Here is a 27,844-nt window from a genome sequence, read left to right as displayed (position 1 = left end):
CAGAATTGCACCCGTAAAGAGATGCAAAGAAATAATAACACCCCAAGAGCTGTGCCAAGTAAGAGCCCTGATATTTGTTGGCATTTAACTGCGTAAAGTCTTGTTATTTAATGCTATCAAACACTCTATAATACTAACAGAGCCGTGACACTAGAGAAACAGGCAAAAGTAGCTTGGACTAGGGCCTTCCTTGTGTTAAAAGCAGAAAGTTAATTCTTTTTGCCAAAAAAGGCCGCTTTTTTCTGCGGAAGCCGTTGAGCATGCGTGTGGGTAAGCTGTGTCTTATACATAAGGGGACAGCTGAGCCATCCTCATGGGAGGGATCTGGGATACAGGCTCAGGGGTTTTCCTACACAGGCTCCAGGAGGGCTCAGCCCTTGGTGCACCCTGCCCTAACTCTGTAACAACTGCATGTAACAGCAATAAACCAGCTCTTTCCTTCCACTGCCAGCCTCCGGAGGGTTTCTTGTTTTGTTTTTGTTTCCTCCTTTATTTTTAAATAGTTGGGTACAAAGTGCCCGTCTGCTGACGTCGTATGCCACTTTCCTTTGCCCCGTTAAACTGAGACGCGCTGGGAGCTATGGGGGCTCGTCCTTCCCCCAGCGGGCGGGAACTACACCCCCCAGCGCGCCCCGGCGCCGGAGGGCGCGGCCGCCCCGCGCCGAGCCTGCTGGGAGTTGTAGTCCGTGGCTGCCGCGCCTGCGCGCAGCGCTGCCGCCGCAGCGAGCGGTGCCGGGGGGGAGGGAGTGCTCCTCCTTCTCCCGTTTTGTCCACGTCGCACTCGCGCGAGGCGCGGCGTCGGGACACGTGATGCGCGCGCACGCCCGGCATTGGCGAGGGGGGAGGGTTCCGCCCGCTCCCATTGGTCTGGCGGGGCGGCGCGTGCGCGGTGCCGAGGCGTGGCCGGGCGGGCGGAAGCGGCGGCGCGAGGTGGTTTCCGTGGCTACGCAAGGAGGCGGCGGCCAGGCCGGGCCGGGTCGGGCGCGGCGCTTCGGGGCCGCCTGCGCGGCGAAGGGTGGGCGGAGAGCGGCATGGGCCGGCGCCGGGCCTAGCGGGAGGGCAGGCGGCCGCCGCCATGAGCGGAGCTGCTGGCGGCGAGCGGGGCTGCGCGCGGCCGGCGCCCCGCTGCAGGCGGCCCTGGCGGCTCCTGGCCCTCGGACTGCTCTCGGCCTCCTCTGTGCTGGCGGCCACCCCGGGCGCCGGAGCTATGAGCAAGGAGGAGAAGCGGCGGCTCGGGTGAGCGCGGCGGCGGGCAGGGCCTGGGCGGGCAGCGGGGTTCGTGCGCCCTGCGCGGGGGCGGCCGTGACCCCCTCAGGCCGCCGCGGTGACCGAAACGCGCAGCGGGCGCGTTAAAGAAAGGTGAATGGGGACGTGTGTCCTTCTAGCGCTTAAGGTAAATACCCCCCCGCTCCATTCCCTGCGCTTGTAGGGAGCCCCCTGTTCTACCGAGGCTTTAGTAGGGCGTTAGCACCGCAGCTCCTGTGAGGGAAACTGCCTCTTGCTGCCTAGGGCAGGCTGTTTCGAGGCAGGCACATAACCAAGCATGTCGTAGTTTTGGTCCAGGACTAGGGTGGTTCTGTCATCATCATCATGCAGGATGGAGATGGAAGAAGTCTGGTGGAGAAACACTGGAGACTTGCTCAGTTAACAGTTGTTAGATATAAGTCCTGGTTTAACTCTTAATAACACAGTTACTGTTTTTTCGGTGTTTTTTTTTTTTTTTTATTCCACCTTGGGATCACTGCACACTTGGAATATATTTTGTACGTTTTCCTTAAGTGCTGCAGCAGGAGATTAAATTTTATTCACTGATTGGTTTTAAATGGTTGTGCCTTCTGCTCAGCATGTCCTCTGATACCCCAGCAATACATTACAAGTGGTGTCTTCCCACTGGCTGCATGTTGAGGGCTCAGAGCTGGGTCATTCATGAATAACAGCTGATAATTTGTGTGCATTTGTATAATGATAAGGTGAGATCAGCCCCAGATATCTCCCAGAACAAGCTTTATACGCATAGGTATGTATATAAAGAAAAACAGAAGTTTTTATATACGTGTATATGCTAAATTACTGAGTGTAATGTTCTAAATTCAGTTGTGCAACTGGACCAGGCGCGCTTGTGCAAAGCCCTGGGATTTTGTCTGCTACAGCAGGTCCCAGAACTGCAGACTAGATATAGTCAGGAAAGTGCCTGAGAAAAGCCTGACCAGATGGGATGCAGTGCTCTTCAGATCACTTCCTTAATAGATTTCCTAAATTAAATTACTTTTTAAATTTCCGAGTCACTGAGCTGCATCAGATATTTGGAACGTACTTGGTTTTGCGTCTTTTTATGTTGAGTCTGATCTGCAGACGTTGTGAGTTTTGTTTATGTCCCTTTGCGAAGGAGAGCTTTTCTGACATTTTGGTATGATGGGAGGCAGAACCCCTTGGCACTCCACAACCTTTCCAGATAACTAGGGCTATTTTACATATTAGCATTTCACACCTTGACTGCTTTTCAAACAATTAAATGTATTTTATAATATACAAAGGTCATCTTTGGATTTATTTGCCAGGATTTCAGATGCAAGGAAGAAATATACATTGTAACTCTGTCAGTTGGTTTTAGTGCTGGTGATTACAAGAAGAATGTAAGTATGTTTGCTGTTTTTGCTGAGCAAGGAACTTATCCCATCCCCAGTTTTTCCAGCTTTGATGTGTTGGTGACATCTACAGCTATTCAAGAGGAAGCACAGGAAGCTGAAGGAGACTCCCCGCATGTGAAGCAATTTCATGTTAGTTGGAGAGAGAGTCTTTTTTTTCCTGCAGTGAATGAAAATAACTGAATTAGGGCAAAACAATTTCTCCCATCTCATTTACTTGATCAGAGTGCATTAGTAGTGGACCTGTTACTGAATTTTCAAAGCTATAGATTTCAGTGCACTCGCTGCTTATGGTATTAAAATGGCATGTGAAAGGAATATTAGGAAGCAGACTTAATTTATTTTATTTTTATGTTTTAGAAACCAAGTGTTGGAAATGTTTGATCATGCATATAGCAATTATATGGTAAGTAAAATACTGTTTGTTTAACTTTTTTCAGAATTGTTTGTTGACATGGAAGGGAAAGTGACCTACAGAACATGCTGAAAGAATAGCAGGAGGGTGTGAGGGGAAAAACAAAGCTAAAATAAATAAGAACATCTGTATATTGCTTCAAGAAGAGCAATGGGAGCTCAGAATTGCCAGTGTAACTCTTGTTAATCTGTGCCTGATCCTTCTTCAGACAGGTTTGTATTGCATCAGAACATGAGCAGTTTTCATTTTCAGTAAATGTTTTTGCTTTGAAATTCCAGGCTCTCATTGAAAAAACAAGTTCAAATAAGTAGCAGACATCTCTGTATTAAGATAAATTAGATAGTTTGGTAGTTTTTTAACAAGCCAAATATACCTGACACGAACAAAAAGGGGGCCTTGATGTCATGTCTGTAGCACCTACCCTCTTCTAAGTATGTGACTGTCATATGCCAGGCACCCTTGCCTTGCTATGATGTCTTTTCATGTGGCTTTTTGTTTGCTGTGAAACAGTTTGTAGTTTCTTTCAGGCATGGTTATGTTCTAGAATCTAATTAACCTTGAAATACATTAGCTTACTTTAGATGTATTGCAGAATGAGGAATTGTTTTACCTAACATAGACTTTCCTCAAGTGACAGTTACTTTCAAGTACACTATCAGCAATATGTTTTCTGAGAAGAAACTAGATGTGAAAAATATAAAATATTTATTCTTAACAAGTTTGTGTTAGCAGGTTTTCTTGTATGTTCTTTGCAGCTGTTACACTAGAAACCTCTTTTTTCTCTTTTTTTTTCTCCAAGTTGCACCAGCTCCCACATGACCAACTGCTGTCTTTTGAAAATATCTTGCCACATGTCCCAGTTTCTGCTTTATGATTTAACTGTTGGGGCTTAAAAGCTAGTGGAGCATGTGAGATGTTTATTTATAGTGTGTGAGAGTTAGAATGAATATATGGACAGTTGAGATTATTTTTAAAATTGGTGCCTTTTTTTTTTTTTTTTTTAAACTTTTGATGTCTTGTCTTGGCATAGGCTTCTTGGTGATGATTTGAAGCTAATCGTTTGGGACCTGGTTCCTTACAAGTGCTTAGTTTTATGTTTCCCACAGCTATCTGAAGTAAATACCTGTACCTAGTTGGGTAAAAAGTTTAATGCAGGCAGAAGGGATTTGTTCACAGAAACTTGTTAGGTATCTTGCGATATTTTTCAGAAGAAAATTCTAGGTGAAGGGGAAGAATGACTTCAGGTATCCTGGAAACTTAGAAGCCAAAAGGATATTTGCTTGCCACGTATGCTGGAGCACTAATCAAACAGAAATGTGACTTGTTTGCTTAAAGCCAAAGAAAAGATTAGGGTATGAGATTTACCTCAGCAACAAGAAAATTAAGTGTCTTTTATGGTTGCTTTTGAAACAGACAGCTGATTTTCTATTTCTGTTAATACCTATTTTAGACATGAGTAGCTAGAAGACTGAAAATTCGTGTTTGCATGCAAGGGGGAAACTCCCTGGTCTCTATTTTCAGACCTTAGCAGGAATTTTAAGCAGAAAGATGCTTTTTATTTGTTTGGTTTTTTTTGTTTGTTTTTCCCCTTCTGTTATTCCTCAACCACGTATCTGATAAACAAGAGTTTCTTCTTTATTGTCAGAAACAATATTTGAAAGTGCCTTTCACATTAGTCTGGAAAATATTTCTTGATATCCAACACTAATAGCAATGAGTCCTCCTTTTCTTCAAATATGATGCTACTGTGGTCTTTACAGTCCTGACCTTAGGAAATATGGTGATGCATTCTATCAGAATGTCTAGAAACTCCAGAATATCTATTGAGCTAGGTGTAATATTTTTCCAGAAATACCTTGATTGTAACATTTGTGCTGCATTTTGTATTTAATGTCTTTGTATTTCCCTTGAGGTTAGTTGAACTGGAAACGTTTATGAGTTTAGGAAATCACTTGACCTCATAACCTTCAGTGCTCTAGATAGAGACTAAGTGAAGTTTTTTTTTTTTTTTCCCAAAATGTTCTATTTTCTTTATGATATTAAGACTAAACAAAAAGAGTAAGAAATTAGAAAGCGGACATAAAAAACAGTCTCTCTCCTCCAGAATTTTTTACCATTCTTTTTTCCCTCTATAATTGAGTCATCTTAACTTTGAAGTTGCTTTTTCCTTGTATTTCTTTGATCTGTTTCTTCTAAATACTTCTTGCAGATATTCAGAAGAAACACTCTTCTGAGTCCAAACTCTAGTGAAATGATCTAGATTCTTGCCTTTGCAATTTTTAAGAACAAAGAATTGTGCAAAGACCATAGTACTTGGCGGGGTAGTGATAAGGAAACAATCCATCCTTTTCAAAAGGAATTGCTGTAAGAGATGTTTATTTATAGAGGAGCATTCCTTCTGCTTTTCTGTGATACATTTTTTTTTTTTTTTTTACTTGCTGGCTCTTTATTTAAAAAGTAGCAATGTCCTTCTCCTGAAAACTTTGTCCAGTGCTTTTTTTTTTTAGTGTTCGATATTTCCTTTTAATGAACTATGAAGATTTATTGAAATATCCTTAACAGTTACAGCTTTATTCACCTGCTTGTTCATTTGTTTTCCGACAGGAACATGCCTATCCAGCTGATGAACTCATGCCTTTAACTTGTCGTGGACGAGTACGGGGTCAGGAACCGAGTCGAGGGGACGTAGACGATGCCTTGGGAAAGTCAGTACTCGACACCGTTACTGTCTTGTATAAACACTGAGGAATCTTAGCACAATTTGCAGTCCACGGAATACTGCTGTTCATTGAAATTCTATGGATTCTATTATTTCAGACCTGGAAATGCTTGCTGAGATGGCTTATTAATACAAAATAATGTGTGTATAGATATACATTATATATATAAAATATTATATATCTATGAGTAGGCAAGGTCTGGATTTAAGGTCCTCTTTTTCTCCATAGTAAATTATGTGATCAAAGACAAAGTTGAATTACTATAAATGTGTTCATAATTGAGCTTGGTTTTTACTATGAAATGGTGCCCATAAGTGCACAGTTTGTTTACAGAGCAAATACAAAGAGCTGCTGATTTTTTTTTTAATATATATATTGGTATTGCTGCTTAGTGCCTTTTGAGCAGAAGAGCGATAATCAAAACCCAAGTACTTATTTTAAACTCTCTTTCTAATTCACTTTGTTGTATCATGTATGTTATGTCCTTTGCATAGAAAAGTTCCTCAGTCTAGAGATTCCTATATAATCTTGTCATCCATGTAAATTGCATGGTTTGACTGTAGAGATAATAGCTTCCTACTGAGAGATGTGATGGATGAAAAGAAAACTCAAAAAATAGTATTTTTAATCCTGGTCCTGTATGCCTTTCAACAACCTTTGTTTACATAACAACATAGCATCATTTGAGTGAAAATATCGCTCTGACCCATTAGATGCCTTGAGCAATGTATTTGCTGTGTATGTGCTTTTAAAATAGTAAGTCATTTATCAAATGCCTTATATAATAATTTTTCTTGTTACTTGACTCATCAGTTATGTTCTTTGCAATCACAGTGTAGTTAAAATCACAGGATGAGATGGCTCAGTCATTTCTGGTTCAGTCTAGGCTAGGGAGCGTATATGTACACCAGCCTTCTCTATAACTATGCAATAAATTTTCTATAGGTGTGCAATACATAATCTTCCCCAAATTGTGTGAGATTAAAAAAAAAAAAAATAGTCCCTCTCATATAATGGCACAGAATGTCATATCTTAAAACTTAAGATGAAAGTGGCAGTATGTGACCTCTTGAGTAGAATTTTAATTATTCTCATGCACAAGCAACTATCTTCTGCAGTGTCTCAAGTATGGAGCACTTAATATTAAGTTCTTGGCATTTGCTAACCATTCAGTGGTTCCAGTAGTAACTGTTTTCAAAAAGAAATCAATTTTAATAGAATTACCTAAGGATTCTGTAAATTCTTTTCTAAGTGTTTTGCTTTTCCTAACATAAGAGTAGTTATATCAGGTCAGACAAAGGGTCCACACAACTTTGTACACTGTCTACAGTAATTAGCACTGTAAGCGGCCTGGAGAAGAATACATGAACAGAACAAGCCTTATTGTGATTCTTCTGTGGCAGATATATGGATCTAAGTGCATCTGAGCACAAGGAGATATCTCTTGAAAAGCCATTTGTGGATTTTAATGCCAATTTTTGTTTAATCACTCTTCAAATCCAGATAAGCTTTTGGCTTTTCTGAAGCCAAAACTACCTGTGGCAGTGAGTTCTTTGGCTTGATGTTCTCTTTTCTGGAAGTAGTTCTTTATTTTAAGCCTGCCACTTGCCAGTGCTGGGTGGCTCTGGGTGATATTTACTGTGAGAAAAAATGAATAGCAGTTTCCCATTCATTTTCTTCATGTCATGCTCAACTTGAAAATCTTCATCAGATGACACTTCAGCTGTCACTTTTGCAGGCTGCAGTGCTCTCATGTTTGCTTGCTCCTCATAGAGAAGTTCCTACACAATGTCAGCCGTTTGTACTGCTCATTTTTGTGCCTTTTTCTTTTGCATTATAACCAAGAGAGAAGTTCTTAACAAAATAGCAGCATTTTCTTTATCCTTTCACCAATAATTCCAGCACTGAGATTGTTTTTTCTCTCCTAATGTACACCAAGGAGGCATTTACCTAAGCTATGTTGTAGCTGTTGATGAGCTTTCATCCTAGCAAAGAATCACTGTGTTTTAGAGTGTTTCGTTGGTGCTTGCAACAAATCACAGCTTTGTGGGTTTTTTGTTTTGTTTTTTTAAGTAGATAGTTGGAATGATTTTCCATAGTGAATGATTCTTTGATCCTTCAAAATAGACCCTTTTTTTTTTTTTTTTTTTTTTTTTTTTTAAACTACATTTAGACAACATTTTTCAGTAAGAAAGAAAAGGAGTTTGAAAAAAGACTTTGAACCATTCTATTGGGTCGTAACTCATTAAGATCAACTCCTGTTTTGATCACTAGCAAGGGGAAGTTTTGATATTAAACATGTACTGTATAAAACTAACTTTTTAGTGGCTGGAGATGTGTGAGAATTAATTTCATTTCCTCCATGGTATTTTAATTTCTAAACATACTAGCTTATAATAATAAATTTGTTCTAATTTTTATTTCATAGGTTTTCCCTGACCTTGATTGATACCTTGGACACTCTTGTGGTGGGTTTAATCTATTGATAAATTTAGCTAAAGCAAAGATTGTTTTCTGCTGTTTCAACTTCTTTTTTGGTGTTTAGTTTGTTAAGCACTCTATTATATATGATAGACAATTTACTCTTGCTTCACCTTTGATTTCTAGCCATCTGTTAAAAGTGGCTATTGCTTGTAAGAGCTTCCAAGTGCTGCGATGGTGGTGTTTGGAATTCATTGCAAAGAGAAAGCTAGAACAGTTCCTTGGTAGTTCATTGACATTTTCTTCTCTTGTTTTTCTTGGGCTCCACAACAAAATGAAAAGGTATGTGTGTTTGCCTCCTGTTACGATTTATAGCAACATGCTGACCAGGCACTTTGTAAAGCAGTGTTGTCTTTGTACAATTCCTTCCTGAAAGAGGAAGGTTGCAAGACTTACAGGCACACACCTCTTAATATCTGCAGAACTGTTTGTTTTTAAAGTGTACATACAAATGTTTTTGTGGATATATTTGTATGAACTTAAATATATGTTATAAAAAAACTCTGGAATTGTTTGCCAAGAAACGTTGGCAAATTTCTCGTGTTTTGTCTCTTATAAAGAAGTCCTATGGTTAATAAAGTAGGCTTTTTTTTTTTTTTAAACTAAGAGTGATTTTTGGCCATTCCCTATTCCTAGGACTTTCAAAACTTTTTAGATTTTCCTGACAGTGTTGCTTTGGGGCATGAATCATATGATGCTCTTTCTCTGAGGACTGTTCTCTTATTATAATGTTGCCATGAGATGACCCCTGACTCGTCTGAAACAGACCTGCAGACGTTAAACTTGGAGCCTGCAACTCCCAAGACTTGGTCAAATGCTCTAATGGATTATTGTGATTTATTTTTCTCTTGTCTTAGAGTAAGATTAACGTTTGTAATTTGAAAGTGTTTACAACAATGAATTGAATGGGTCACAAAGATTTGTGATGTAAAGGTTCTGTAACCAAAAGAACGCCAGTGAGGAAGGAAACGTGAAGGAAGCGACCAAGCTGTGCTTCAGGCAAAGGGAGGAAACTGGTGGGAACAGGAAGACTGCTCAGACAATTCATCTAATTTAGGATGAGGCTTCTGAGCCTGTGGATAGGAAGCTTTTGTGAAATAAGAGTGGCATCAGAGCAGGCCAGTCTGCGGGCACTCCGCTAGCGTAGATGAGGCCTGCGGCCCCCTGAATCCACTTGTGCTGCAGTCAGGGAGTAGAAGGGACAAACAAATCCCTGAGCTGTGCTTTCCTGCGGCCGTTATTCCCTGTCTGCTCTGTCACATGAATCTCACAACAAAAACAGTAATACTGCAGTTTGTTCACAGTGCATCAGAGTGTGCCCCTGCAAGGGGACAAATACCAGTCTGAAACATCTTGAATGCTTCTCTTTTAATCCATTGCTCTGCTATATAATACTTGAGTGTGAGTATTAACTGTGTTGGACCTGAACTCCTACCCATATTTGTTTTCCAGGTGTTAAATAAAACCAAAGAGTTTGAAGAGGCTGTAAAAAAAGTAATAAAAGATGTTAATTTAGATAATGACATAGTCGTATCAGTCTTTGAAACCAACATAAGAGTCCTTGGGTGAGTAATTTCTATGATATCTGAACTCTAGAAGATGTGCTTTCTGGCTAATGTCCTTAAGGCATATGCTTCTGTGCTATTTCACCTTGTTTAAAACAGGTGTTCCTTTGGCAGCATAATTCAACAGCTGCTGTAAGGAAGGCTTTAAAATATAAGGCAGAAATTGGCTGCCATTGATCCCTGCGGGCGCAGCTTTTGTTTTTTCACTTTTTGATTGAAAAGCGGGGGGGAAAAAAGGCAAGGGTGCCATAGTAGTGGTGGCTTATTCTCCTAATAGAAATAGTTATACTTTCAACACTTGATTTAATAGATTAAACATTCCTTTAGGATCCTAGGTTATTGCAGGCTGAAAGGTATCTTTGGAGGTCTGTAGTCTAATTATCTGCTAAAAGCAGGATCAGAATAGGCTAATTTTAAGATATTTTGAACAGTTTTGGAGGTGTTAGTTATTCTCAACTAATTGCGTAGATAAAGCAGTGGTTCCTGTTTAGGACAGAATCCTAAACAATAAAAATTACTTCCAAAATGCTGAAAGCACACTCATAATAGCTGGAACTCACCATTTCTGAAAATTAGACCTATGCAACTGTGGCACGGTTATTTATAGAGTATTTTTATATACAGAATTTTAGAAATTGCGCTGCTGTTAAGGCGATTGTACTTACCGAGATGCGAATAACTTTGTTGTGTTTTCTTTCTCTTAGAGGTCTCTTAGGTGGGCATTCAGTGGCAATTATGCTGAAAGAGAAAGGTGAATTTATGCAGTGGTACAGCGGTGAGCTCCTGCACATGGCCAAGGAACTAGGCTACAAGCTTTTGCCTGCTTTTAACACCACTAGCGGTCTCCCTTATCCAAGAGTAAGTTCTGTGGTCTCTGCAATTCAAAAATGCTTCTATAAGCAAAACTTCTACTTTGTTTTAATCTTGGTCTTTAAAATCACTTGTATATATTCATTAAGCATATAGAAAATCAAAGTCTTGATAGGAATCTATTTTGTGACACATGAACATGAATTTTGAAGTACCGTTTTGGGCTCTCTGAATCTCTGACTTTTCCAGCTCAGGCAACTCTAATGTACATTGTTTTGGGTAGACAGAAACAGCGGGTATCTTGTCTAATATCTCTGTGTAGATGTCCTGCTTCTCTCTGCTCTGTACTACCAAGTAGCTCACAAGAATAGTCCCGTTATGGTACCTATCTCTCGCTAAGTCAACGAAAGATCATCTTGTAAGCATGTGCTTGTTAATTTAGCACAAAATACCTTAATCTTCATGGTCTCAATTCAACTATTTAAACAGGCAAAAATAACTGTAGAACTGTAATTTGGAAATATTCACTGAATGTAAAACATGTAATTATAGTCAAACAAAGCGTGGTATGTTTCACTCCTGGAATGACGGAAAAATATTCCCTGTGTGTATGGTCCATTGACTTCTTGTGAGATTTAGCTTTTTGGGCAATTTCCCCACACATTAATTTTAGGCACAGTAAATCAGCATTTTTCTAGTAAAAAATGTTTAATTCAAATTGTTCTAGATTGCACCTGGTCCAGACGCATGTTCAGTTAGCAGGTATAGTCTAGAGCCAGGACTATGAAGATATTTATAAGGTTCAATTTCAATGAGTCAGGTTCCAAGATACTCTGCCTTCCTGGTAAATAAATTACCAAAACTTTATTTTTCAGTGAGATGGTCTTTTTTTTTTTTTTTTTTTTTAAGCTGTTTAATGAACCACGCAACTGGCTTTTGGGCCAGCCCTAGTTTGGGGAGACTTTCTTCTGGATGATTTTATAACCATGATTGAGCTGATTTTATAACCATGATTGAGCTGACAGTATGGGGGTAAAGGTAATTTGAAAAGAGAGAGCCGTCGTCCTTTTTTCTTGGTTTTAGGAAAAGTGTGGATTATCTGGTTGCTGTACAGATCAGTCATGGGAATGTGACCCGGAACTAGTAAAAGTGGTGATAATGTCTTCATTTCTCTAGGTAAACTTGAAATTTGGTGTGAGGCATCCAGAAGCACGAACAGGAACAGAAACAGATACCTGCACAGCTTGTGCGGGTACCTTGATCCTTGAGTTTGCAGCTTTAAGCCGATTCACAGGAACATCTATATTTGAGGTTTGCTTTCCATGATATTTTATTTGTTGGGATTAGGTTTGCATTAGTTTTCTGTTTAACATTTCTCTAATTTTGGAAAATTAATTTGGAGTTCATCAAATGGATGCATATAAGCTCTTCTGCCCAAATACACAAACTTTTTGTGCGTATTGTGATGACGTTTTTTTCTTTTTGTTGTTGTTTAAGTGCTGCTAAACTTAAAACTTCCAGGAAGTAATTTTTTAAAATAAGTATTCATAGTAATACAGAAGTAACTAAGGTCAATGTTCTGAAAACTCCAGTTGAAAGATAGTATCTGCAAAATATTTAGATGGAGGAGTGCCAGTCATTTGTTAGACTAGCAAGAAGAGAGATATTTTTGTTCTTTAAAATGCAGCTTAAAAAGAGGAAAAAAAATCGCTCAAATATAAGCTTTATAGTTTTATTGCTTAGTCAGAAATGAGTTGATGTCATAGATTTTCTTTGCCAGCTTTACCTACAAAGCTGGAGTCTTGCTCACAAGCTGATTTTTTCCTCCCCCCACATCACTGCTAGTAATAAACTTTCGAAACTGTGTCCTAGTACTGTCTGCATAGATTAATGTGTTCACTGAGCTTGTGCAGCCTTGCTTTTTGCATCCCTGTTGCTCCGTTTTTCTGCTAAGATTATTAGTTATTTAGACTTTCCCTGAGTTGCAGGGCTGTCAGGAATCCTAAGTGGTGAAAAATGTATGGTAGTCCCTCTAGGTAGTAGGTAAGTTTTGAATATTGCATTAAAATTCTACACAGAAGCTATGGAGTAAACTTATTCTTAACTATATTTCTTCTGTTTACTTCGCATTGTATCAGGAAAGACTAAAATAATTAAACAGTTATAATTACTTGCTTTTTGTAGAGAAAGAAAAATAGAAAGCTGTCAATGTCATGGCTTGGTACTGCCCATTACGAAGGGCATTTTCAAAAGTGCCTTAATTAGTAGTCCACTTGAATTTGTGCAGTATGTACGCAAGTGTGTTGTCACCAGAAAGTTGAATAAAAATGTTTGCAGACACAGTTTCTTTGGTAAATGATTAAAAACAATGAAACCAAAAAAACCCCACCACTTTCTTAGCGTAGAATTTTTTTGCAAGCGGTACAAGCAGTCAGTATTGACGCAGTGTTTCCTATCATTCCATGGTCCCAGTGGAAGCACAGCTAGGTCAGTACTGAGTGTTGGCAGAACTCGCTCCCTGAAGCCCAGAGCATGTGGCGGGCAATCTAGAGCCATGTTTGTCAGCTGTTACCCGTGACTTCCTTTTCCCTTTATGTAAAGAACAGATATTGTTGATGTGCTAATGGACAAGCATTGCTGCTCCACCTTGAAATGTCTGAAAAGTCTGGTGATTCTAAGGCTGTTATATTTCTTGAAATATTTTTATTTTTGAATTGCTCTTTAATTAGGTTACAATACCCTTTCTGTATACACAGCTTTACAGATTAGGAAGCCTGAGCAGAGGGACTTTTATGACTTTCATAAGATCATACAGTGTATTGGCAAAGAGTTGTGTAAAAGAGCACCATGCCTTCTAATTAGCAAGAGAATGACTAAACAAATGTGGACTGAAAGTTCTACAGTTCAAGCGTATGTAACATAATACTGAGTTTTGTAATTCTTGCTTACATATGGAATATCTTACTTCATAGCATCTTAATTTCAGTACACGAAAGAATAATCTTCTGTGTCAGTCTCTTCTTAATTGCTTTGTTTCTCTAGTTTCATTTAAAGAGTTTGTTGTTTGTCTGTTGCAGGAATATGCACGGAAAGCACTTGATTTTATTTGGGAAAAGAGACAACGCAGTAGCAATTTAGTGGGCGTTACTATTAATATTCACACTGGAGACTGGGTCCGCAAAGGTGTGTGGTGTTCTGACTCCAGGATGTGTGACCACAAGTGGTCTGGGGGAATAAAAAGTTCTTGTGGTAGTGGTGTGTTTAACATTTTCCCCTCCACATTTATCTAGTTTATTTTAAAATGTTAATGAGATGGGCAAGTGTACATGCATACTTGAGATCTGGAAGAATCTTGCCACAAGAAGACCTGGCTTTTCTTTGAAGGAGTATTTCAGCTGATAAATTAGGTTTTTTTCCATTGCAGAGAACATGTGCTCTAATTCACTTACAAGTGAGGAGAATGCCTTGGGATAAATTTTCAGGGACTCTTCTATAAATACCCAGTGAAAAATAAGACTTCAGTTGTACATGCCAGTTAGTAAAAACATGGTGTCATGTAAGAGGAATGAATCCTAAATGCATGTTTGTTTGTATTATTATGTGCATTAATATTGCATAGCCACTTGTGCCATAATTCTAGTGATAGGAGTCTTTTTTGTTTCATTTTAGATTCAAAATATATATATAAATAACTAAAGTGAAACCACGTTTTCGTCTTCTGTTTCTAGATAGTGGAGTTGGAGCAGGAATAGATTCATATTATGAATATTTATTAAAAGCCTATGTCTTGCTGGGAGATGACAGTTTCCTGGAAAGATTTAATACAGTAAGTCCTTGCTCAGATTTGTTCCTCATTTAAGACTAATTTAAGACTTATTTTGCTGTCAGTCAGCTGATAGACTGGGAAGCCCATTATGAACCCTCTGGCAGAATTTCTGCACCTTCTGATTCAGTACAGATTTTTGCTGATCTTGAATGAACTGTCACCTGATGAAGTATTTTAACCTCATCCAGCAAAGGTTGGAATCTTCTTGTGAATGTTTTACCATGCTGCCAGTACAGGAGGTGCTGTATTTGAAGATGGCTTTGAAGAGTGCGACACTGGAAATGTTTCTGTAAAACAATGTGAGGGCTTATGATTACAGAAGGTGGTATAACTTCTTAATGTCCTGGAGTAACAGAGATGATGTGAAAATTGAAATCTGGATCCTGCATTGCACTCCAGGTCCATAATTTTAGGACTAGTAAGGCCCATTTATATTTAAATATACTTTCAAACTGAAAAGCATATGTAGTAGATTACTAGATTCATAAGGTCACAAAGAAAATCTCTTGGCACCATTATTATTTCATAAAATGTTAGAAAATAGCAGTATCCAATAAAAACATTTCATTTTATATCATAAGCCGTTTAAAACTGGAATATACCAATAGTTATAAGCCTGTTATAACACCTTAACTAAAATGTTTATTTCATATTCCTGACCCCCTACAGGCAACACCACAGTTGTATTTAGCCTCAGTTATGTCTGTTAAGTGCTTGCCATTGATTCAGCTCATGTGCTTATGACTTACATTCTGGGCTTCAGTTTCGGACAGCTATATTGGGGTGAAGAGGATTGGAAGTTGGAAAACTGATAAGCAAGCAAATGGATTTTAAAGTTCTTGAGTGATCTAGTCCAGCTGCTTATGTTTAAACCTCCTTTTCCCTCAGGAGGTGTATTTGTTTTTGAATCCTCTTGTTTGGAGGAAGCAGCTTCATCTTTGGTTACTGTGTTCTTTAAGATTCGGTCAAAGCAAGAGAGCCTTGTGATAAGTTACCCATTTATTGTGTGGCTGCTGGCTTGTGGTTTTACTTTCATGGTAGGAAAGGTGGAGTGTATTGTGTTTAATACTGAGAGGCCTTGCAATAGTTAATTTGCAATTCACCTTTTGATTTGCAAAACTAGCAGGTGTACCAAATGCAATTGTAGTTTAGAGTTTAATGCTTGTTCTTATTTTGAAATAGAATGATATAAGCCTGTGATTTAAACTTTTTTTCTTTTTTTCTCTTTGAAACTTATTGATAACATAAGCTCATGTTTTTTTGGATGTTTGTCAGCACTACGATGCCATAATGAGATACATTAGCCAGCCGCCTCTTCTACTTGATGTTCATATTCACAAACCTATGCTAAATGCTAGGACCTGGATGGATTCTTTGCTAGCTTTCTTCCCAGGGTTGCAGGTGAGTCTTAACATCCATATACAGATAAAATTTAATTACAAGTAAACAACAACAAAAAATTGTCAGTAATATAAATGACAAGTCAGTCTTAGCATTTCTGAAAGTGAAATTACTGAAAAGGGGATTATATGCTTAATCCTGTCACTTCTGTTCTCCTGTTTTAAGTACCTTCTCCTTATGGTATGTCCTTATGTTTGGCTGCTTTCATTCATGGTTATGAAAACACTGCAATCAAGTCTCCTTTCTAATAGATTAAGACATTGTTTTTTGTGTCAGTAACATCTTTCATACAAACTAAATTGAATTCTCCCCCCATTCCACAGTTCTCTATAAACGGGATATTTTTTTCCTACTTAGGCTGCAGTCTTAATGAGCTTACTGATTTTGTAAAAAAGCTCTAAGGAATATGTGTGGCTTACACTGGAAGGAAGGGATTACATTTACAGTGTGGGTCTGCTGGAAATGTAGGAATTGCCATAGGACTTTACATGAACACAGTAAATCTGCCTAACTTTGCATATTGCTCCTCTGGGTGGTGAATTTAATTTTATTCTTTTATTTTAGGTGTTGAAGGGTGATATTCGACCTGCTATAGAAACTCATGAGATGCTGTATCAGGTTATAAAAAAGCATAACTTTCTTCCTGAGGTATGTTATATTTTTTATGTGATTAAAAACAAAGGTTCATTTCAGCAGTTTGCCTCAGCAGTCTACAGTTCTGCATGTATGACAACTGTGTTTTGGACAGAGAATACTTTTCCTTCAGTTATGCTGTAATTAGCATGAGAGTGGGAGCTGTTGCTATAATAATTACTTAGATTTTACTTCAGCTGTTCCAAATTGACCTTGAATCATTTCACAAATTGATAAAAGCACTTTTATCTGTAGCTGCCTAGTAACAGAGCTGTGATCTTGTAGCGTTAATTTTATTGTCTTTATTAACCCAAGAAATACAAGAAAGGAAACTAAATGCTGATTTTTTTTTTCTGAAATTTTGCCTTGCATCCTTAAGAGTAGGTAGGAGGAGTGATCGGTAGGTATTGCAAGCTCGGGCTTTGTTTGGGCAAGTTAGTTGTGCACAGGAAAACCTGCTCAAGTGTTTCATTATCCTGTGATAATCTAGAATAAATGAGAACTTCCGACTGCAATCATAACTTGGCTTTTCCTTTGGGTAAGATAATATGTTTTAGAGAATATTTTAAGTAACACTACGTTCACTTAATGTAGAAAGTGAGTCCAAAAAATCATTTGGGTGACTAGAGATAATTTTTTGGAGTACTTTACCATTTGTCGCTGTATTTATTTTTTATTATTTTTTCCCAGTGCTTTGTACTTTCAAAGAAGAATTTGAAAGATGAAGTAGTTATGTCTAAGCCAATGTGCATCCCCTTTAGTAAAGACTTGGCTTAAATTCTAATATGAGCTGGTACTGAATGAAAGTTGTTACGCAGATTAGCATTTGTCAGTGCTTTTTTTGTGGGAGCAAAATATTAAGAGTGAACATATAACCTAGGAAATTCTTGCATGATTTGATCTCTCGTCTCTGCTATTTTCTATGTTGGAAATGGCTGATATGAGCTTCGTTTCAGCTGAACACAATAATGTGTGTGTTCAGTGGCAAATGGTAGCTGTCTCTTCAGAAATGATGTTTGTAGCTTCTGTGGCAGTGTTCAGTAGACATACACTTCCCTGGACCTGCCAGCCTCAGCTGTGGAGTACTCTAGCTGTTGTAAAATAATTAATTTGGGAATCAAAATCAGCTTGTGCAGATTTTGTTCTGACACTTATTTTTGACTGTTCCTTTTCCATCCTCAGGCATTCACGACAGATTTTAGAGTGCACTGGGCTCAGCATCCTTTAAGGCCTGAATTTGCAGAAAGTACTTATTTCTTGTATAAAGTAAGATCACTTTCTTATCTCTGTTTTTTGGTCATCTTTTCCTATTCTAGAATTTAACTGGTATTGTATTTCAATGTAGAATGAGTTGCATATCTGAGGGTTTTTTTTTTTTTAATCTGCTTGAGCTGGTTCTGTATAAAATAAGGTGGAGGTACCGAATTGTTCTGGGAGTTTTATGTGCCTAGAATTAAAAGGAAATCATTAGGTGACAGTGGTCCATATTTTTTAAAGGCAATAGGTGTTACTGCTCCTGCTCTCAGCAGAGACAAGTGCCTAAGCCACTTTTACCTTGTGGAGTAGAGCACAGTAGTGCCCATGTGTCTTGGGCTTCTTTTAAGAATTTCCATGTGTTTATCTGCATACGTGTAAAAGGGTAGGTAGTACAGTTACATCTCATCTTTTACACTTATGTGAAACATTGATAACTAGATCTTACTGCTATCTGAGAAGACAGGAAACCAGAGTATATAAAATAATTAGGTGGAAAAAACAGAACCTGCAGGTCTTAAGTTCACCTTTGTTGGGGTTATGTTTGTTTGTTTCTTTTTAAATAGGCTACTGGGGATCCTTACTATCTAGAAGTAGGAAAAACACTTATTGAAAACTTAAACAAGTATGCGAGGGTACCCTGTGGGTTTGCTGCAATGAAGGACGTCCGTACTGGAAGTCATGAAGACAGGTAAAAGATTTTTGTGTTGATAATTGCTTTCTAAAATCTTTATAAAAAACAAAACAAAAAAAGCTGTTTGTTTGTATAATGGAATTCCCTGACTTCTGAGCAGCCTTCTCCGTTCTGCTGGATGGCCAAGTCTGAACTTAGTCTGTAACTATTGAAATGATTTCCTAGATTCCATTAAACATATTTGCAGTGTCTTACAACTTTTCACATTAAGCTCTTCTTTTAGTAGTCTCAGAACACTAGATGAATTACTTTACAAACTGCTAGGGTTCGAATTTTTCTTTGAAGGAGGTTTATTTGAGGTTGCTGAAATGACGTTTTGAATTATCTTAAATCATTTCCCTCCGTCTTTCCATTTGGAAAAAAACACTAATGGAATTAAGTTCAGCAATACCATGGACATTTCGGAGGTGGAGCAAATATGCATGTATATACTGGTATTTTAGAAAATATGGTTGCCTTTTTAAAGGGTGTGTTTTTTTCCCCCCCTTCCGTAGAATGGATTCTTTCTTTCTCGCTGAGATGTTCAAGTATCTTTATCTGCTCTTTGCTGATAAGGAGGACATGATTTTTGACATAGAAGACTACATCTTCACTACAGAAGCTCATCTATTACCACTTTGGCTTTCCACTACGAACCAAACAATATCTAAAAAAAATACAGTAAGTATCAGCTCAAAACTTATATCCATGTTTAATGCTGCTTTAAAGCATTTTCTCTTTTATTATAAGAAACAGGCAGGAAAAAAAAAAGGAAAATTTGTTTGAAATTTATCAGTTTCAACTTTTTTTTTAATGTGAACTATTTTATCAGTTGATAAATTTATTATTAAATATCAAAATAGTGCATAATATTTGCATTTGACTTATGATTATTTAATCATAATATTTGCAGTCAAATGAATATGAAGAATTTTTCCATGATGGAATTTTGCAGCACTGAATCTTGTGAAAAGTGCTATGGAATATGAATAGTATTTAAAAAGGGACACATTCCCTGTCTCTATTCATGTAGATCTGAAAATAACAGTGCATTTTATCTTCATGATTATTTTCTCTTAATTTGTTTCTCAAACTTATATAAATGACGTGGCAACATTTTTGTTTGCTACATTACTACAGTTACCCTCTGTGATTTTTACAACAGTATTTTGAGGCTAATGTGAAGTTAATATTGTAGGATGCTTCTTTTAACCTTCTTAAATACCTTGTGGTAGTACAAGTGTGTCATGGAATGCTGTAAACACTCATCTCCTTGGTTTTAGATGGTATAGTTTATCTTTCAGGTATATAACTGCTGACAAGCAAGTTAAGTGAATGGGAGAGTGAATAGAAAGGTGTCCGCAGCATCAGGACCATAAATTCCTTATTTTGCCTTATTTTTACCTTTTTTTTATATGTCTTCTGAAATAATTTCTCAATCAGAAGAGAACTCCTGTTTTATTTAAAGCTATGTACATCCTGGGGAAATCTTAAAGCTTGGTAGTGTGTGATGTTTCATGGAATCGAACATTAAAAAGAAAGAACTGGAAATAACTTGCTCTTAACATCTGACACTGGTAATACTTTTAACACGTCTTGGAGCTGACTATAAGTGTTCCCAGATGGTGCAGATCTGGCACACTCTTTATCTCCAAAATGTTCTTTCCCTGAGCATTTAACATCTCTGCTTAAATTTTAGAAAGAGAAACTATGAAGAAAAGGCAGAATGAATTTAAGAGGGATTGCATTTTCAGTATAACGTTCGTGTTGCTTTTTATTCGATGCGTCCAGCATTTTCCACACTATGCAGGAAGTTACCAGAAGTGTCAAAGAGAGCCTATAACTTTATTCCCAGCATGAGAATGTTATACCTGTAGCTGAGACAGACAGGATTCCCTCTGTAGTGGGAATGAAGTGCTTACCTAATATATATAGTTTTCTTGAAATACCAAGTGTTCAGAAAAGTTCTGAAAAAAGAATGCAATAGTTTAGTGAACATAGTTTTGTTCAGTTGTTTGGTAAGTGGAAACTGCTAATGTGACTAATTCCAAAGTAAGAAAAATCACATTTAAAGTGGTGTCAACAAAGTGTGTGGAATAGCTAAGAGTCTCTTAAGATCACTGCATTATTTTTAATGACATTTTACTGATGGAAAAACTAAATGGCCAGTTATCCGAAGAGTCACTCAGAGCTGAGAACAGACTGTGACAAATTTCCCATTGTGCACATACATATTCCACGTGATTTCACATGTTACAAAACACTGGTTTGTGCAAATGCTAGTTCCTAAGATGACACCTTTTCTGAGAATAGATGTTGTTAGTTATATAAAGGTTCGACATTGTTGTGCAGATTTGTGAGACTATAATGCTCCCCAGGGGAGAATCTTTTGTTGCTATATTAAAAAATATATATGTACAAAGGGCTACTGGTTTTCTACCTGCAGTTCTTCATAAATACATACTTATTTTTAGGAAGTGTTAGATTATCATATGAAAAAACTTGATCTTCTAGAATGATAAGTAGAAAATGTTCTCGTTCAAGGAAAGGGGTGACATTCTTAGTAGTATGGAGGAATTATGAATGAAGGCCTGGCAGTAATCAATGACAGTAGGCTCAAATGAGAATGTGTTTTTTATCCCTAAAAAGGGATTGTAGTACACTGGTTACTGTTTAGCATTACAAGGTGAGGCCTGTGTGCTCGTCATGCTTGGAAACTGTATGGTTGTGACAGTCTTCATCTGCTGCATGTCCTGTGTACACTGATGACTTAAGGGCCTATTTGATTTTCTTATTATAAAAATATATCTGCATTTTTAATAAGTGATCTTTTTCTTCTATTTTAGACTACAGAATTCACAGAGCTGGATGACAGCAACTTTGACTGGACCTGCCCAAACACCCAGATCCTTTTCCCGAATGACCCCATGTTTGCCCAGAGTATTCGTGAACCTTTGAAAAATGTGGTGGATAAAAGTTGTCCTCGGGGTATTTCCAGAGCGTAAGATGAATATTTGCTGTCTTTGGATAGTGTAGGAGTGAATGGAATTGTCTGCTATGCAAGGGAGGCGAAACATGTTAGTTTATGGGGGTATAGATTTACTCTGTTTGAGTTTGCAGTCCTTTTGGAATGGATAGCCTAACTATGGGAAAAGTCATTTATGTTCTGTCTAGTATTATCAGCAAAACTCAATTTCCATAAGGAATTGGAGAGTCTTCCAAAGCAAAGGGATCTTGAGTCATGTGCCATAAGAGTAAATTGTAGCCCAGTTGTTATGAGAAAAGTGTTGTAGTCTTGATTTCTGCAATCTCTTGAACAGTTCTGCAACTTCTTTTCTGTACTAAGTAAATAATGTCAGATAATCTTAGGTATTTTGAAAAGTTCAGGACAGTCTGTCCAAGTAGAGTTAGCTTATCCTTCTGACTGGCCTTTTGATATTTATACTTCATGAATAAAACTGAGCTGCAGTTCTACTGGAAAGACTGTTTTTAATCATTCTTGCAATAATGCAGACTACTTAAAAATGAGAAATAGCTTTTAGTGGTTTCATTTTTAGCAACACTGTGTGTGCTCTTTTGTACAAAACGATTGAGAATGTCAGCAACTCTTTCAAAAGATAATTTGGCTGAGAAGTTGCATTTTAGTGAAGTTTATACTCAGCAGCTTTATTCCAAAGAATTCCCATCTTGTGATGGAAGGAATAACTTATGAAAGTGTGTGTAAGGTCTCAGGAATAATCTGTTTTTGATCTCTAATATTTTTTGGCAGAGAAGAGAGTTTGGGAAGTGGACCAAAACCACCACTGAGAGCCAGAGATTTCATGGCCAGTAATCCTGAGCATTTGGAAATATTGAAGAAGATGGGAGTCAGTTTGATCCATCTCAAAGATGGAAGAGTGCAATTAGTGCAACATGCAGTGCAAGTAAGTAACCTTTATTAAAATCTTTAGTAAAACCGAACCCATTAGGATTTTAGTAAAACCGAACCCATTAATTTAGATGGATGTTATTCACAACACAAAATTCTACTTGTCTGCTGATGCCATTAGCCATTAGTACATACACATTTGCACTTGATTCCTAGGTAGAAATTTTCTCAACTTTAAAAAAATATTTTTAATTTTGAAGAGTTTTTTTAACCTTGAATTTATAGGATACATTTGTGTTGGAGAGTGTTATTTTTGCATTAGTGCCCTGATGACTGTTTGGTCAGGTAAAAAAAGAGCACTGTCGTAGCTAGATGTGTTCTGTGCATATCTGCAAATTGATATTTAGTTACTGAGTTAGGCTGTGGACATAATTTGTTTCTGGATAGAAAAGTGATACTTAGAGATTAGAAGTTAGTTCACATCCTAATGTGCTCCCCAAAATATAAAACCCTAATATTTCTTCATATTCTCTATATAGAGAATTCTGTAAGCCATCAGTTTTGAAAGATTTAAGGTTGGTTAAATCAATTCTCTTTTTTAAATGTAGGGGATGGAAACCAGGGGTTTACCTTAGTGAAACACAATTCCTTTTATAAAAGAATTTCAAAACAATGTAATTAACTGCATCTTTTTGAAAATAATAATTTTCAGTTTGAGATTTTTCTACTTGTTTAGGAAAGATTGCTCTGTCTAGCTAATTTCACCCACAATTTGTGTGGAAAAAACACTTAAATACTCCCTTTCAGGGGTCATCTTTTTTATCTGAGGTGATGAAATAATGACAGTGGGCCTCCATTCTGTATTTTAATATCTTTGTGGCGTTTAATGTTTGCTCACAGTAGTGTTCTGTTAGAAAACTGATAAAACAGAGCATTATTCTGAATCACTAAAGTATCATTGTATGCAGTGTAAACAGTGGTTAAAGCAATCACTTCTGGTTTGTTTTCGTGTTTTCCTTTCAAGTTTATCAAACACTTTAGCTGCGTGGGGTTTTTTTTGTTGTTGTTGTTTTGTTATTTTTTTCTCTCTCTCCCCTTAAAACTACATAGGCAGCAAGTTCACTTGATGCTGAAGATGGTTTACGGTTCATGCAAGAAATGATTGAACTATCCAGTCAGCAGCAGAAAGAGCAGCAGCTCCCTCCTCGCGCTGTTCAAATAGTTTCCCATCCGTTCTTCGGCAGGGTGGTCTTGACTGCTGGGCCAGCCCAGTTTGGAATGGACTTGTCCAAACACAAAGCCGGGGTATGTAAGATGTCTGTGTCATCTGTTGCAGTCTTTCTGTTGCTTTTTCTTTCATGAACCTGAATTTGGTAGTATCGATGCTATTTCAGGTTGGTCAGCTAGAGGTTAGTTTAATTGCAGCAGTTAAAACGATGGGATGCAACAGTGATGGAAGATAGTGGCTTATCAGTTTGCAGCCTGTGTTCTGCTCCACACTTATCAGTCATGATTTAAGATTTAATATAGTCTCTGTATATGTATGTGCTATGAATATAATACATACTGAAACAAATATATGTAACGTGCAGTATACATCTTAAGAGAGTAAGTTCACTTAAGGCAAGATCTGCTACACGGGTCATGGATTTGCAGAAGCCCTCTTGAAGTTAGGCTCTTAGGCAAACTTTCATCCAAGGAGAAGGTATCATTTAGGCAAGTGTTCCTACTGGAGACAGTAGGTAGAGTCAAAATATAAGGATGGAAGAATGAAGTTTTCATGTAGTCATTCTTTCTTGTCATAGAACTAAAGCTCAGGCTGTAGCATGCAGGCTCTCCAAAGTGACAAAATACAGTAACTAGATTAGATTCTCTGGAGAAAAGGTCTTGGACACTTTTGCAGGCTTGAGCCTTGCTCTAATTCAATATTTTTTTTTTCCCCCAAACAGACAAGAGGATTTGTTGCAACCATTAAGCCATATAATGGATGCTCGGAGATCACTAATCCTGAAGCAGTGAAAGAGAAAATTGCTCTGATGCAGAGAGGCCAGTGCATGTTTGCAGAAAAGGCACGAAACATTCAAAAAGCAGGAGCAATAGGAGGCATTGTTATTGGTAATAAAATTAAGTTATTTATTTGGGTGAACATGACCTATATTTTTTAGATTTGAAGATGCTGGAAAGTTGTCCAGCTGCTACATCTTCTGAGGGGTCAGTACTCCAATACAGAAATTATGATCTCAGCAGAGAAAAAATGCTTTGTTTATGTCCGGTTCTATGCAAAACCAAAAACAATCCCTGCCCCCTCCTCCGCCCGCCCCCCCCCCCCAAAAAAAAAAAAAAAAAAAAAACCCACAGCTAAAACAAATTTAAAACAAATTGAGATGAGTGATTGTTACTGCCTTTGCAGATTAGAAGTTACCCTTGCAAGGATCACTGAGTGCCGCAATAGTATTTCCTGCTAACTATTGAGGAAGTTTTAATATACAAAGTAAATGGAAGGTATTAAAGTGCGCTTTTTTTTTTTTTTTTTTTTTTTTTTTTTAACAGCCAATTTACTATTCTGTACCTGGAATCCTCATAAGTGATTGTTGGTTGGGAGTTGTGGTCTTTCTATCTTTTTATCTAATAAAAGAGTTTTCTGGTTCTTTTCTGTGTGGCTAGATGACAACGAGGGAAGCAGTAGTGACACTGCTCCTCTCTTCCAAATGGCCGGTGATGGAAAGAATACAGATGATATCACAATTCCTATGCTCTTCCTCTTCAACAAGGAAGGAAATATTATACTGGATGCAATCCGGGAATATGAGACTGTGGAGGTGCTCCTTTCTGATAAAGCAAAAGATAGAGGTAAGTATGAGGTGTTGGAGTATGATGTGTGTTTGTTTTTTTTGTTTGTTTTTTTTAATATATGCATTTTTAGCTTCTATCTATGTGATTTGGCACAGTATGGAGTGTATGGTAGTGATTTCTGTTGATACCTAGAGGTATAGGTGGGTTATTTGGCAAGTTTAGCTTTCTGTTTGACATTAGTATTACCCTTTCATGTAAAAGCTGTTATCTGAGATGTCCTTCCCCTGCCACCCCCATATTTTATTATAAAAGTCCAGAAGTGCTGTTTGTAAGTTAAATGTCACTTTGGCTAACAAGACAATACAGCCCTTTGGATTCCTTTTGAATCCTTTTTGTCATAATCTGCTTTGAAGTCTTGTCGGAATAATTTAAGTGTTTTCAGTGTCCCACATTGTAAATGTCTCTCTCTTAATCAAGCTCCCAAGTGACATTCTCAGTACCCGAAAGGAAAGAGCTGAGTATTTTGCCTAGGTAAGGGAGAGTGGTTATCTCAAGAAATAAGGCTGCTGACCTCAGAAGTTTGATGGGTTTTCTTGTATAATGCAAGACAACTACAAGTTAATATGCGTCAAATTAAAATGCTTATGTATGACAGAGATTTCTATTTTTTTTCTTTATGTAAGCCCTCCTCTGGACCACATTTAAATATTTGTAGTATTGCTTTGTTCAGGCAGAGCATGTAGAGAACAAGTCTCTAGGACGCTGGTGAAAACATTTATTTTCTTATACGTGTGCAAAGGTGATGACCTGAAAGCTGAAGTGCAGTTTGGTCATAGCTGCCTAGAGATTCTTCCTGTCTATTATAACTATGGTTGAGCTGTTGTAAGAAAATACTGAGTGCAAAAGATAGTTCTGCATGTGAGAATTTGTAATGTGGTTGTGCTTCTTCCCCCTCCTCGTGCTTTCGTTTGGAATCCCAGCAACGATCTTTAAAGGTAAAACGATTCCAAACTACATTATTGATAGCAGTAAGTATCTTGTATTAAAATATGAAGCTATACTCCCTAGAACTCGTCTTATATCCTAGTTACAAACGTGATTCTAAAGAAATCTGAGTAGTTAAATTGGAGCTCACGCAAAGTTACTACCTAAATCCGTATTTGAAAAACGAATGTTAGTTGTTTTGAATTCAGATGTGAGGAGGGAGGCACTTGGGCTTTGGCGCTCTCTAATTCATAATTCAACAAACTAACATAACTCTGTGTATCAACCACTTGCTTGGGTGTGGAATTCTACTTATGCATCTGGGAGATCTTTAAAATTCAGCATGCACACATAGTGGATGTTAAAAGAGCATTTGCTTCACTCGTGAAGAGTTAGTTTCACCCAGAAAGTCTGCACTTGAAGATAGTGATCTTGCATTTGAAATGCCTATGCAAATGCTGCTTTTTTTGCTTTTTTCAAAACACTTTTTTTCTTCCTCCTCTTAAAGACTTGGAAGTGGACAATATGGACCAGAAATTGTCTGAAAATGATTCCCAGAAGCAGAGTTCAGAAGAGACTACGTCAGCATCTCAAGGTGTTGGCTTGGCCAGTGAGGAGCCTGAGGGAGGCGACAGCTCTGACGTTGTTCAGCCGGATCCGTTGTCTCCTGCACCCGCAGACAGTGACAGTGTTTCCACCTCAAATCAGGATTCCTACGTCCCTGACACTGAGGCTAGTAGTATTCCCGAGCCAGAATGCGCACAAGCAGATAACCAGCCTCAGGAACAGAAAACTGACACAGAGTCAGACTCCAAAGCTAACTGGGATAATAAAGTCCCACCTATGGAATCCATATTAGCAGACTGGAATGAAGATATAGAAGCATTTGAAATGATGGAAAAGGATGAACTATGACTTGTAATAATAATTTATTTGTTAGTAAACATCTGGAGAACTCTTTTGGTAGAAGAGAGGCCCTGATATCAACAAACTAGGAAACATATTCAGTATTGTGATGAGCAGCCAGGCTTCGCCTGGAAAATACCATAGAAATCCAGCACGTGCTCTTTGTTTTAATTTTTCCTGTTTAAAAATGGGAATGTGCAATTGAAGCATTCGTATGGCTCCATTGCATGGTGCTGTAACCCACCAGGAGGCTCCATCCATGAGCGAGCCCGACTTCTGCGTTCCTGGCTCCGAGAGCCTGTTTTCCTGTGGCCTCTGGAAGGCAGAATTTGGACACGGTGGGATCCCCGTACCACTTACTGGTGATCGGGGAGAGCACGCGGAGGCAGAAGGTCGGTCACTGTTTTTGTTGCAGTGAAGGTGCCACTTCACTGATCTCGAATCGAAGCCTTCATGAATAGCGACAAGGGAAATCATATGTTTCCCGTTGTCGTGTCTTTCAGACACAGCTAGAAGCAATTTGATTTTGTTCCGACATATCATCTATGTGTATCTAGCGAGACACAGCAGTGCTGCTCATCACTCCTGCCTGCTGCCCTGGGCAATGATTAAGGTGACTTGGGAATTTTTCCCCCTCTGCTCCAATTTGAAATCGAGACCCTCTACCAACCAAAGGCAGCTGCACTTTGTTAGCAAACCCCTGGAGGGAGACTGAGAAAATGGGGCTAATTGGGGATCCACCAGGTAGAGGCTCACAGATAATGGCAGGGAATTGTCCTTGAAGCGAAGGCAAAGGGACGAGACAGCCGTTCAGTGCAGCTATTTCCTTTGGCCTCCCAGGTTGAACAACCAATTTACCCTAAGATATTG

At 38.2% G+C, this 27,844-nt stretch overlaps 1 protein-coding gene across 3 annotated transcripts; it reads left to right on the top strand.

Moving 5' to 3' along the window:
* Positions 1–960: 960 nt before the first annotated feature.
* Positions 961–27,299, top strand: EDEM3 (ER degradation enhancing alpha-mannosidase like protein 3). Of its 3 annotated transcripts, none has more exons than XM_010213387.2 (21): positions 961–1,236; positions 3,006–3,051; positions 5,665–5,765; positions 8,209–8,248; positions 9,714–9,826; positions 10,531–10,684; positions 11,813–11,947; positions 13,714–13,819; positions 14,365–14,462; positions 15,738–15,863; positions 16,428–16,511; positions 17,679–17,762; positions 18,317–18,441; positions 18,939–19,104; positions 21,270–21,424; positions 22,193–22,346; positions 23,402–23,596; positions 24,241–24,406; positions 24,956–25,141; positions 26,065–26,112; positions 26,577–27,299. In XM_010213387.2, exons 1-21 carry the CDS (start codon positions 1,076–1,078, stop codon positions 26,981–26,983), a joined length of 2,850 nt encoding a protein of 949 aa, XP_010211689.2. In that variant the 5' UTR covers positions 961–1,075; the 3' UTR covers positions 26,984–27,299. The 3 variants fall into 3 exon arrangements, with proteins under 3 accessions (XP_010211689.2, XP_088380587.1, XP_088380588.1); XM_088524461.1 differs by having other exon boundaries at positions 962–1,236; positions 26,065–26,079; XM_088524462.1 differs by lacking the exon at positions 26,065–26,112 and having other exon boundaries at positions 962–1,236.
* The last annotated feature ends 545 nt before the right edge of the window (positions 27,300–27,844 follow it).

Source organism: Tinamus guttatus, unplaced genomic scaffold, assembly GCF_059628265.1.
Source record: "Tinamus guttatus ecotype Peru unplaced genomic scaffold, ASM5962826v1 Tinamus_guttatus_pri_ptg000211l, whole genome shotgun sequence".
Taxonomy (NCBI): Eukaryota; Metazoa; Chordata; class Aves; order Tinamiformes; family Tinamidae; genus Tinamus; species Tinamus guttatus.
This window is presented reverse-complemented; position numbering and strand designations above follow the sequence as displayed.